The 13,093-nt window shown below is 38.5% G+C and overlaps 1 protein-coding gene across 4 annotated transcripts in view; it reads left to right on the top strand.

The window, feature by feature from the left end:
* MYOM1 (myomesin 1) overlaps positions 1-13,093 on the top strand; it is a 142,026-nt gene that overhangs the window by 49,902 nt on the left and 79,031 nt on the right. For all 4 annotated transcript variants that reach the window (XM_028524763.2, XM_036009254.1, XM_036009255.1 and 1 more), the window contains 3 exons: positions 197-358; positions 8,451-8,592; positions 11,369-11,568. In XM_028524763.2, the coding sequence (XP_028380564.2) occupies positions 197-358; positions 8,451-8,592; positions 11,369-11,568 (504 nt within the window). The remainder of the gene's footprint in view (positions 1-196; positions 359-8,450; positions 8,593-11,368; positions 11,569-13,093) is intronic.

The following is a 13,093-nucleotide window of genomic DNA, read 5'->3' as shown; positions in this document are numbered from 1 at the left end:
AGGATGGCTCAAAGCCCTAGAGACTTCCTCTAGTAGTCAAACAGCTTTCAATACAGAAGAAGAGGAATAGAGAGAGAAAAAGAGGTAGGGGATTGGGGGAGAGGGAGAGAGAGGAGTGGAGGGGAGAAAGGAAGGGAGTAATAAAGAAAGAGATCAGTTAATTTGCTGACTTCTCCTCCCCGACCCCCTACCCCAGGAGTACCTGTTTCTTCATCAAAATGGGTAGAAACACATTGGAGCGGAGATCGGGCAACACTGACGTTTTCTCATCTAAATAAAGAAGATGAAGGCCTCTACACAATCCGTGTACGGATGGGAGAATATTATGAACAATACAGTGCTTACGTCTTTGTTCGAGGTAAGGCTTAACAGAAAGCAGAACACCCAAGAATATTTAAAACAATGAGGCCAAATCAATCTATCCAAACATGTTTTTTGTAATGATAAAAGAGCTATTTGAAAATTCTTGCAGATTAAATGGCATAGGTATATTAACTTCCAGACCTGATGCAAAAAAATTAACACTGAAGGCAACAACCCAAAAATAACTAGTTTCCAAATTGTGTTACTGTCACTAATGATGGCTTCTTCCTTGTCTTCAGTGAGCCAACAATGCAATTTGAGTAGAGATGTTAAATCCTTTACGAAAAGCCATCTTAGTTTATGGATGCTGCAACAACAACAAAAAAATGATGGGTTATTTGGGAACTTACTCTTTAATATCTATTTTGAGGAACAAATTCATTATTTAATTTCATAGCTTTTTTATAGCTTTAGCTTTAATGAGCTAGGTAACAAAGTGCTAAAATTTAATTCATAAGACAAACTATTATAATCATTGATTTCCAGGAGTCTTTCTTTTTCATCAGTGTCTTGAATGGATCAAATATGTACAAGGGCAAATGTTATCTCTACATGTTGTCCTAGTACACTGGGAAGACTATTAACACCTCCAGGCTACAAGGGTAGTGCTCTGTGCTCTTTTATGTGATGGTCAACACAGCAGGAGTGAGAGGAGAAGCTCAGGAAAAAGGTGTTTTATACTCACAAATTCTTGAGAGATGAGGGGCAGCCTACCATTCAGGGCCACGTGAGGAAGTACCAGCATTGGTTGGTTCAGGGCAAAAGGGGCAGGGGTTAGGGGAGAGCATGACCCATGGCCTTTACAGCAGTTTCTGTGGGAAAGGCAAGACAGAGCAAGGCAGTTTAGGATTGCCTAGTGTGAATAATTTTGGTAGACTCTAAACTGTAGTGGTGTCTAGTTGTCTGGTACCTTGCCCTAGGATGGTTAAGCCAGAAGCATATTTCTGCCTGGAGTACATGGATCAGATCTAGGAGATAGGGCTCTGGTTGTTAGTTTGTATATCAAAGACATGCCAGGCTGAGCCCTTTGCTATCTCCAAGATTTGGCTAGTTGACAGGGGAAAGGGGAGGGAGCAATCTTTCTCCAGCCAGAAAGGTTTGTTAGAAGTCCAAAAATCCTAATAAACAGAAAATAAAAATATAAACAGTACAGGTAGACTTGCTAATTTTTTAGACTTGCTAATCCAAGGGAGTGGTCCAGATGGTTATGTTCAATGTGGTTATTGAGTCTCAGATCCCATCGACACTGTTACATTGCACCCTGTGGCTCTATCTATGTTCCCATTGTGGACTATGGAAAACAGAGAGAAAGGAAGTAGAGGGGAAGATGCAGACATGCACACATCACTTCCCATGTGAACACTTAGCCACATGCACACATCTCACAGTGGGGGAACCTAGGGTGTCTAGTTTCTGGTTGGGCAGCCATGTTCCCTGCTAAAGCTCAGCAGTTCAAGTATTAAAAGGAAGGAGGAAGAATGGATAATGAGAACACTTAGCAATCAGTCTATGCAACACCAGTACTGAATAAGAATAAATGATCATTGAATTCTGCCGCTGACCAGCAACTGGCAAAGATATGTGAATATCTATACCAAATTAAAATATGTGTTAGAGTTTTCTCTACATGAAACCATTATGGGAAAAATTAGAAACCATCAGGAGAAAGAAAGAAGCTAGCCTTCTGAGTAATTTCAGTGAAAACAGACACACAGGAAGTTATCAGCAAGATTCTTTAGCCAAACCATCTAGATGAACCTATTAGATGAGAATTGAATAAGCAAAGCCTCTGTCTCTGTTCTCAATTATCTTACCTTAACCAGAGGGTATCCTTGGTGATTCCAAAATCCTTAGTTATGCCTTGGTGACTTCTTTCTGGACTTTTCGGGCACTCTGACATAGTCCAGAGTTTCCTCAACAACATTTCTCAATGCCCACGCTCAGAATTGTGGTTCTCTGTCAGGTTTAAGCCAGTCTTCAGACAACTAACTGTAGCCAGGGGAAAGGTCTTAAAATTTAAATTTATATTTCAGCCAGTTTTCAAATCCATAAAACAAGGAAATGGAAGATTATAAAATTTACCAGATGTTGATATGAGAGAAATGAAAAGGTAAATGGGAAAGGCAAAATTGAAAAGACAATTTCAGCAATTGCATTGGGAATTTACCATCTTTTAGAAAAAAAATTCCCATATTAAGTTTTTTTTAATGATGTATTTTAGATTCTTTTAAAAAATCTTCATTGAGGTATAATTTACATACTATAAGATTTAACCATGTTAAGTATGCAATGCTTTCTAGAATATTTATGGAGTTGTATAATCATTATCCACAATCCAGCTTTAGAACATTTCTATCACTGAAGAGATTTCTCTTGCCCATGCCCCACTCATCCCCAGCCTGGCCCTAGTCAGTCACTAATCTGCTTTCTTTCTCTGTAGGCTGTTCTTTTCTGGGCATTTCTGGGTATAGCATGTGACCTTTTATATCTATCTTCTTTCCTGGAGCATATATTTGGAGGTTCATCATGTTAGTGATTTGTTCCTTTTTATTGTTGACTAGTATTGTATGGAATGGATATACCTCACTGTGTCTATCCATTCATTCACCAGTTAATGTGGTCCCTGCGGACCACATCAGCCTCGTGGTTGCCTTCTGAATGTAATTTCAACTCCTTAACAGTTAAAGAGTAGTTACATTTATACAGTCCTAAAATTATTTCAGCCCTTTGAAGGCAACTGTGAAGTTGATGTGGTCCCTGATGAAAATGAGTTTGACACCCCTGAATGAATGATTTCCACTCTTGACCTATTATGAATAAGGCTATGAAAATGTGCACTGATATTCATGGGTCTAGGTTTTCATGTCTCTTGGGTAGATAGATGCTTATAAGTGGAATTTCTCATCATGAGTTAAATTTATGATTAACCCTTTAAGAAACTGCCAGTGTGTTTTAAATGACATTTTCTGTGTTTTTTAAAACTTTGTAGTGAGCTGTGTGAGGCCATTTCAATGCATTTTTTTAGAGCTCTGGTATTTTTGCTACTTAAAAAATAACTCCTGAACCAGACTGATAAGTATATACAGCACCATATGTCTGTACTCCACATTCCAAAGCTGTACTCATTTGTCCAGGATTTTATAAGTACATAGACAATGTGTTTTTTGGGGGGGGAAGGAATATAAATAAGCAAAAAAGAAAAAGAAAAGCCATCTATAAGTTTACCATCCAGAGATATCCAGTGTTATCATTTTATTACATAGTCTTCTGGACTTCTTATATGCAGGGTGGCAAAAGTAGGTGTGCAGTTGTGAATTCATGAAACAGAATTTATTCTTATTTATTTATTAATTATTGTACTATTTTCCATCTGAACAACTGTAAACCTGCTTTGTGTCACCCCTGTATTCTTTCCTCACTATCTCCCAGAGAGAGAGATGGTGAGGGAAGAGATAAGAACATGATAAAGACCAGGATAAAAATGTCATGAAAAAAAGAATTATTAATGGCAAATAAATATATGAAAAAGTTTTCACTAGTAATCAAAGTAATTTAAATTACAATAATATAATGTATTAATAGATTGTATTAAAGAGATTTAAAAGATTTTTAAAAATTCTCTGAGATAAAGGAGTGGAGGGACCAGCACTCCTATTATTCAACTTGTCTCAGGGTGTTTTGCCAACCATGTATTGCAAGCAAATTTACAATAATTCTAGTTTTAGGGACTTGAGTGGACAAACTGAAAAAAGATTGTATGGGATGTTGGGAAACATCTGGAAGAAATATAGATATTCACCAATGGCAGTTGTAAAATAAAGTATAATCAATAGCTCCGTATAACCAAAGGAATACCATACACCAATTAAAACTAATGATCCATAATTACATTTATTTTATTTATTTTTTTAAATTTTATTTTAATCATTGTTCAAATACAGTTTTCTCCCACTTACTCCCATTCCAGCCCACCCACCCAACCCTCCCTTCTTCCCCCCATTCATAATTACATTTATTGATATAGAAGTATATCAAGAAAAGTCAGTTTAGACTTCTGGCCAAGATGGAGGCACAGGTAGATATACTGTGCCTCCTCACACAACCAAAAGGACAACAACAAATTTAAAAACAAGCAATAACCAGAACTGCCAGAAAATAGAACTATATGGAAGTCTGACAACCAAGGAGTTAAAGAAGAAACATTCATCCAGACAAGTCGGAGGGCCAGAGACTGGCAGCCTGGGTGGAGAGGACTTGTGGCAAGGTGGCAGTTTGTGGAGTGGGTGGTCCCATATTTGCATGGGGATGAGCCGGGAGGAACAACTTGGGAGCAAGACAGACAGTGCAACCCAAAGTTCTAGTACAGGGAATAAAGCCTCAAAACCTCTGATTGAAAAAAACCTGTGGGGGTTGAGGCGGTGGGAGAAGCTCCCAGCCTCACAGGAAAGTTCGTTGGAAAGATCCATAGGGCCCTAGAATGTACACAAACCCACTCACCTGGCAATCAGCACCAGAAGGGCCCAATTTGCTTGTCGGTAGCAGGGGAAGTGACTGAAAGTTGGTGGAGAGCCAAACAAATGGCATTGTTTCTTCTTGGACCCCTCCCCCATGGACAGTACCACAACATAGCAACTTGGGTTGCCCTGCCCTGGTGAGTACCTAAGGCTCCACCCCTTACTATGTAACAGGTGCACTGAGGAAAAAATAAACAGCCCAAAGGAATGAACAGATCAAAGCTCCAGAAAAAATATAACTAAGCAATGAAGAGATACCCAACCTATCAGATACACAGTTCAAAACACTGATAATCAGGATGCTCACAGAATTGGTTGAGTATGGTTGCAAAATAGAGGAAAAAGTGAAGGCTATGAAACATGAAATAAAGGAAAATATACAGGGAGCCAACAGTGACAGGAAGGAAACCATGACTCAAATCAACAGTTTGGAGAAGAAGGAAGAAATAAACATTCGACCAGAACAGAAGGAAGAAACAATTCAAAAAATGAGGAGAGGCTTAGGAACCTGCAGGACAACTTTAAACATTTCAACATCTGAATCATAGGGGTACCAGAAGGAGAAGAGGAAGAGCAAGAAATGAAAAACTTATTTAAAAACATAATGAAGGAGAACTTCCCCAATCTGGCAAAGGAAATAGACTTCCAGGAAGTCCAGGAAGCTCAGAGAGTCCCAAGGAAGTTGGACTGAACAAAGCACACACCAAGGCACACCAAAATTACATTACCCAAGATTAAAGAGAAGAAGAGAATCTGAAAAGCTGCAAGAGAAAAGGACACAGTTACCAACCAAGGAGTTCCCATAAGGCTATCAGCTGATTTCTCAAAAGAAACCTTGCAGGCAAAAAAGAACAGGAAAGAAGTATTCCAAGTCATGAAAGACAAGGACCTACATCCAAGATTACTCTATCCAGCAAAGCTTTCATTCAGAATGGAAGGGCAGAGAAAGTGCTTCCCAGATAAGTCAAGTTAAAGGAGTTCATCACCACCAAGCCATTATTATATGAAATGTAAAAGAGGCTTATCTAAGAAAAAGAAGATAAAAAATATGAACAGTAAAATGACAACAAACTCACAACCATCAACAACTGAACCTAGAAACCAAAGGCAAAAACAACATGAGCAGGAACAACTAAGCAAACAACTAGAACAGGAACAGGAACTAGAACAGCACAGAAATGGAGATCACATGGAGGGTTATCAGCAGGGAAGGGGGTGTGAGGAATGGGGGAAAAGGTACAGGGAATAAGTACCATAAATGGTAGGTAGAAAAATAGACAGGGAGAGGTTAAGAATATTATAGCAAAAGTAGAAGCCAAAAAGCTTATATGTACAACCCATGGACATGAACTAAGGAGGAAGGAATGTGGGTGGGAGAGGGTGTGAAGGGCAGAGGGGAATAAAGGGGAGAAAAAATGGGACAACTATAATAGCATAATCAATAAAATATATTTAAAAAGAAAAAAGAAAATCATTTTACATGAAACGGTATAGTCCCATTCCATTCTTATTTCAAATAGTCACTTTTGAGTTATAAATATAGAAAAAAATCTAAAAATAATTGGCCAATATCTTAGTAGTAGTAGTAACCTCTGAGTTATAAAATTTAAAAGAGATTTTTAAGGTTTTTTTATTATCATGTATTTTACCAGCATGCAGTGCTTTTATAATACAAATAAACATTAGAATTACTTAAATTTTGAAAAAATGTTATTAATATCCAGTGTCAGAGGTCAAATACAAAGAGTATCAGAACAATCTTTGACCTAATTAATCAAACCTACAAAAAGTTTGGCTATTTGGAGGGTTGGGAGGCAGAAGGACAGAGGCTAAGGAAAGGACTGACGCTGACTGACTGGGCGCTGTGGTCCAGACCATCCACAGCAGCTGCTAGGAGCCAAGAGCACAAGTGTGAAGTAACATAACACAGCATTTGGATTTGGCTTCCAGCAGCTGCTAAACAGAAGCTGTTTTTGAAAGACTGTCAAGCCCACCCCACAAATGGCATAAGTAATTTTATAAAAATGTTGAAAAGTGGCTCCCTAAATGCCTACAGCTGCCCAGCTATTAAATACAATGGACATTCAGTGAACTGAATTCCATTCTATCAATTTGGGGGTTGCTGGTGGTTAATATTATGGGCCTTTTGGAAGAGGACATGGCTCAAGGCTGCCAGCTGTCCCCTTAGCAGTTGAGTGGCTTTCCAGCAGTACCTGACCCCTGTTAACCTCAGCACATTTACCTTTATTTTTCCTCTGCTCTGCTTCTCTCTCATCCAGTGCTCTCAGCCAGCAGGCCCTCTCCCTCATCCAGTGCTCTCAGAGTCTGAAAGAAAAGACATTTCTCCCTACCAAAATGCTCACTCCCTGTTGTGTGGCACGCAGACATTCTACATGAAGTTTTAGGTACCAGTTAGTTATGTTCTGCTACAGCAGTTATGTAGGAGGCATTTGCCTAAAGGCACTTTCCTGCAGGTTTCATGGGGCAAGAAACAGAGTGTTCAAAACCAAAGTGACTGGAGCTATTCACAGGTAATGTGAACCTATTAAATTCAGAAGCAGACAAATATTTCTGCTGTGTTATCACATGCTTTAGTAACTCATGAGACTTACACAAGTGTAGCTGATAGAAAAAGAAAGTGTTTATTCAGTCAACAAGAGTGGTTTCCCTTGGGTAAGTGGCTCCTACATGTGTCAGCCTCCTCTCCTACTAATTCGTTCTGAAAGGGTTGGCCAGATGTCACAAGAAATTGGCAAATGTGAACTCCCTCCCTCAGGGATTCTGCCTCCTTTCTTGATCATTCTCACTTAAAAGGCTACTGATTATTTTCATTCTCTTTACTCTCCTAAAAACAACCCTGATTCACTAATTTAGCTGTGCCCAAGACACACCACTGAGGGGACCCCACTGTCACAGGATCCCATTTCATAAATACTCACTGTCCTCTGTTTCTTGTATAATCCTGGACTTTTACTAAACTCAGATAAGCCAAGCTCAGATGTGGGTATTGCGTCAGAGTTCCTTTCACAAGTATCTTTAGTTTGGGAACAAACATTTGATTAAAATGAATGTTTTCTATTCTCTTCCAAAATGGTAGCACCCTGTGTAGGGATGGGCAAAGCTTCATGTTCTTATTCTTTGGGGATGCATCCAGAAGGTGACAGAGGGGCTATTTGTTCCCCTTTGGAGCCATTCATACTTTCTGAGTAACATTACACAATAAATATCTTAAGAACAGACTTTCTGGCACAACTTACTTTAGACTTTTCTGATAACAATCCTCAACAGCTACATATTTATTTTCTTTTAGAACATTTGGGCAAGCAAGGGCCATGAGGCAAAGGTCATGGGTTATTTTCAGAGCCCTTTCTAACATAGTGTTCTTTGTACTGATGGTGAAAAGCACATATTGTTATGCGGGTAAGCAAATTACAAGACTGAAGCTTGGGCTACTAAGGCCAAAGATGTAGCCACTGTGGTGGCAGGCTAAGAAATGTGTGCACTAAGAGTGCAGCCTGGGGGCTGACGGAGCATATCTGAGAGGGCTAATGGGATCTTTTCGTATCTCCACAGATGCTGATGCAGAGATTGAAGGAGCCCCTGCCTCTCCCTTGGATGTGGTGGGCTTGGATGCCAACAAAGATTATATCATCATCTCTTGGAAACAGCCAGCTGTGGATGGAGGGAGTCCTATTCTGGGATATTTTATTGATAAGTTAGTACTTAGTCAAACTTCAGTTAGAGTGATGTGGCCATAGAGATGCATGCTTGATTTCTCTACCATTTATAGGTGAAACATTTTCTTTCCTGGTCTTCTCTCCCTCCTCTGTCTCTTTCTGTCTCTCTCTCTCTCTGCCATATATATAAATGTGTGTGTGTGTGTGTATATATATATATATATATATATATATATATATAGAGAGAGAGAGAGAGAGAGAGAGAGAGAGAGAAATATAGATATACCTAAATTCCAAAAGCACAAGTCACTAATTTGGCAAGAAAACTATGAATTTCTAGACCTAATAGAGACCACTTTGGAAATAACTGGTATTCAACCTATTTAATGCCCATATTCCTAGTATGTCAGCAATTTAAGAATATTAAATGAAGAATAATTCTTTAATCTTGGCCAGGTTACTCTTTTGGCAGGAGCATCATCTCATACATCAAAAGGCTGTGGGTTCAATCCCTGGTCAGGGCACATACTTAGGTTGTGGGTTGTATCCCCTGTCTGGGTGTATATGGGAGGCAACCCATCAACACTTCTCTCTCATATCCATAAACATAGCCTTGGGTGATGATTAAAAAAATAATAGCAATACTTTAAAAATACTAACAAAATCTTATTTACATTTCAGGAAGTGATTTCAAGTTAGAAAAAGAAACAACAAATATCAATATTAATAGGATTAAATAATGTTCTATCTAGTGACAGGCTCTTAGTATTTACATTCTCTGAAACTTAGAGACTATACAATTTATGGTAATTGAGTCTTACACATTAATTATCCACTGATTTTAGACGGTGTAAATGAAAATTTTACATTATCAACCTAAATACATTATGGTCTGACTTAGTTTCTATTCAAATAGTTGCTCCAATTCTTTCTATTTTTTGAGTAATAAAATCTGATTGTAGAAGCTTCTAGGAATATATAATTTGACTGGTATGGTACAGTGGTGTTGTATCAAGGTATATTAAATCTAATATTTATAGCATTATATAAATATATGTCTATTGGGCTCAATACCACCTGGAGAAATATTTAAAATAAATTATATACTATTTAGTTGTATACTAAATGCTTCTACATTATTTTATCTTTTAGTAATGATGAACATAAAGTTTTATATAAGTTATTTTTCATCCTTACAATTTCTGCCTTATTGTCTGTCACAAATTTCTAAGGAATTTGCAACGTTTGATCAGTGAAAAACAAGGAACAATGAGTACATTTTGTTTTTCTCTTGACTTAGTCAAAATGAAAATAACCACATTGTGACTAATATTTAATAATCATTTGCCATGTGAATGGCACTGTTCTAAACACTTCTCATATATTGACCATTAACCCATAACCATCTTTTGAAAGGTAGGTACTGTTATTACAAGTGGGAAATGAGTGGTTGACCCAAGGGCACATGCTAACAAGGAAACACAGGGTCACACAGAGTAATTCTAGCAGAACTAGAATTCAAAGATCAGCCTGGCTGAAAATTGGTGTTCTTTCTGCTCCACCACACTGCAGATGGCTCCAGAGCAGTTGCTCTCCACCTTTCTTTCTGCCCACATGAGGGTCAGGAAGCATGCTGTAGGATCCCTGGGCCACCATGACAGTATCTTCACAGAGGGAGGAGGCAGGGCAGTTTGAAGAACTGTCCTAGCCTCCCACACCCCATTTATAAGCTGCTCCATAATTTCTACAAAGGAAGAGTTAGGAGAGTGGATGGAAAGCAAGGATTGAAGCCATATTTGATAGCATTTTACACAAAGTTGAGGAAAATATCTTATCTTATCTCAAAGAATGGAAGGGTGAGGGTAAAGAGATAAAGATAACCTCTACACACACACACTCCCACCACCTTTGCACTGCCATCGGCAACCCCCTCCTTCGTGAGCAGCATTTGGAAACTATACATTTAGGACATAGAACTGTGTTGGGGAAGTGATATAAACTAAAAGTGCAGTACTATACTCATAAAAAATGATAAGTTACTATATACTGTATACTTCAATCACACGCTGAGCCTCTAAAGCCCTGTCGATTAGTGTCCTAACGTGATATGAACCCTCATCTCTGTCTCCTGGGATGTGGGCACTCTATCCCCAGCCACTGATGACTGGAAAAGCACCCAATTAGAAATATGCAGTTTCAAGTGCTTAGACTTCCCCTGCCAGGCCTGGGAATTTTATTGCATCTCCTCAATCTCTCCTGTTAAGAAACAAATGCATTACAGCACCCTCCTCACCCTCCCACCACAAAGCATGCAGTGACCATCAAGTGAACTCTCTCCAAACCACAGTGCAGATAAGTATCTTTTAAGGTGTTAGCTTTCTCAACAGGTCCATTTTTAAAAGACAATGCCAAAAGGAGCCACTAATGGTGGATGGAACTGAAGACATCAGCTAAGTGGATGCTTGAGCAATCTTCCCCCTTAGCCTGTTCAATATAAAGATTGTACATACCCACCTGCTTCTGTTTTCCCCCACAAAACTCCTGTGCTTAGTGCACGAGGCCCCTTCACTGTGTGCTTTCAGTAAGGTCAAAGGACATATATGTGTTTAAGAAGAAGCTGAGCTTCTTTTCTTGTTAGAGAAGACACATACAGTTGAATGGAACTGTTACCTGCAGTTAAATAACTATTGAATCGTGCTTGAGCTAGATATTTTGTAGAAAAATCTGAAGCAATTGGGTGGGTTTACACCTTTGGAACTATTAATTTAGCCATACTTCTTTTAATATTCTTACTGACCACTCTCTTTCCCTTAGATGTGAGGTGGGCACAGATAGCTGGTCTCAATGCAATGACACACCTGTGAAGTTTGCTCGTTTCCCAGTCACTGGATTGATAGAAGGTCGTTCTTATATATTCCGAGTCCGAGCTGTAAATAAAACTGGAATAGGTCTACCATCTCGTGTTTCTGAGCCTGTGGCTGCTCTGGACCCAGATGAGAAAGCTAGACTTAAAAGTAAGCATTTTCATTTTCCAGGATCTTGCTGAACCTTTTTTATATAACTATACTAGATCTCATTGCAGTTATTACTCCCTCTTCCTCTAGAGGGAGAAGAGAATAAGAAATAATCTATTGATCAGAAAATCCTAGGGGAGGGGGGAATGAGAACAGAAAAAGCATTTGTTTTTTGACTCATCTATTTACTAAGCATTTTATTTTATTTTATTTATTTCTATTTGATTCAGACAGGTTTGCTTTTTAAAACTGAGTCCAGGCATTGTGTTTGAAGTGAAATATGAAAACCAAGAACCTGGAGAACATTTTTATCCATTTTATTAGCACATTCCAAATATACTTTTCTTTCTGGTTCATAGTTTTAAACTGTAAGGTAAATTTTTTAAGTTTGAATTTGGAATATTAATATCACACAGTACAGTGAGTTTCTTTACATCAAAGCAAAAACACATTTACAACATTATATCTGATCTATACTTGAGTTTCCATATAAACAGTCAAAAATAATCTATTCATATATTTAGCCTCCAAGTATCAATGTCAAAACCATAGTACATGAATTATGCTCTGCATTTGTTTCATGAGAAACCATATGGCACCCTCAATAAAAAGGATCATGAAATGACATTAAAAGAATTGTTGGAAATTAACATTTTACTCTATACCAGATTTCTTAACCTTGGCCCTGTTGACATTTTAGGCCAGATAATTCTATATTAGGGGGGCTATCCCGTGCATCATGGGGTGTTAGCAGCATCCCTGTCCTCCACTTCCTAAAGGCCCATAGCATAGCTTCCCCACCTTGTGACGATGAAAATTGTCTCTAGATATCCAAGTGTCCTTGGGAGCAGGAAAACTCACCCTAGATGAGGACTGCTGGTCTATGCCATATTTGCTGTGCTATTTTTTACTGTAAGTATATGTAGTGGCATCATAAAAATCTAAGTAAATAAGCCACTTTTTCTCTGGAGACCTTTTCTAGTCATGCTACTTGATAGCTCTCCAATCACTTTGCACCAAACATCTGACTCCCATCTCTCTTTTCTAATCCCATCTCATACATTCATTTATTCTTTTTCTACAAATTCCAATGAAAATGAGATTTGTTTGAATTGCAAATAAGTTATCTTGTTTATTACCTTTCTGTTTTTTCACAAAGTGTGGTGAAAAGTCCCTTGACCAAAGCAGGAACTGAATCATTCTCTATTTCTGATGCCTGCAGGATCACAGGAATGAGTTTCTTTTTTAAGTTTATGCTGCCCGTCTCATCCATTTTCCCTACTCAGTATTTAAACTGGTTTTCTTTGTAGACAACACTTTCGAATGTAATGGGAAGAAATTGCCTTCTTTGAGCTTTACCGCAGGGTCAGCGCCCCTCTCCTCTTTCATCTTCATAAATAGCTTCTGGGCTTATAATTGTTCCAGAAAGGTTTCTCCCAAATACAGTTATCCCTTAAGCAGGAACGAAAGAGCCTACATGTTTCAGGAGAGCCACATGGAACAGTGAATGAGCACAGGTTGTTTA

The sequence above is a fragment of the Phyllostomus discolor genome, chromosome 9, assembly GCF_004126475.2.
Source record: "Phyllostomus discolor isolate MPI-MPIP mPhyDis1 chromosome 9, mPhyDis1.pri.v3, whole genome shotgun sequence".
NCBI classification, from domain to species: domain Eukaryota; kingdom Metazoa; phylum Chordata; class Mammalia; order Chiroptera; family Phyllostomidae; genus Phyllostomus; species Phyllostomus discolor.
Note: the sequence above shows the minus strand (reverse complement) of the source record. Positions and strands in the feature narration are given on the sequence as shown.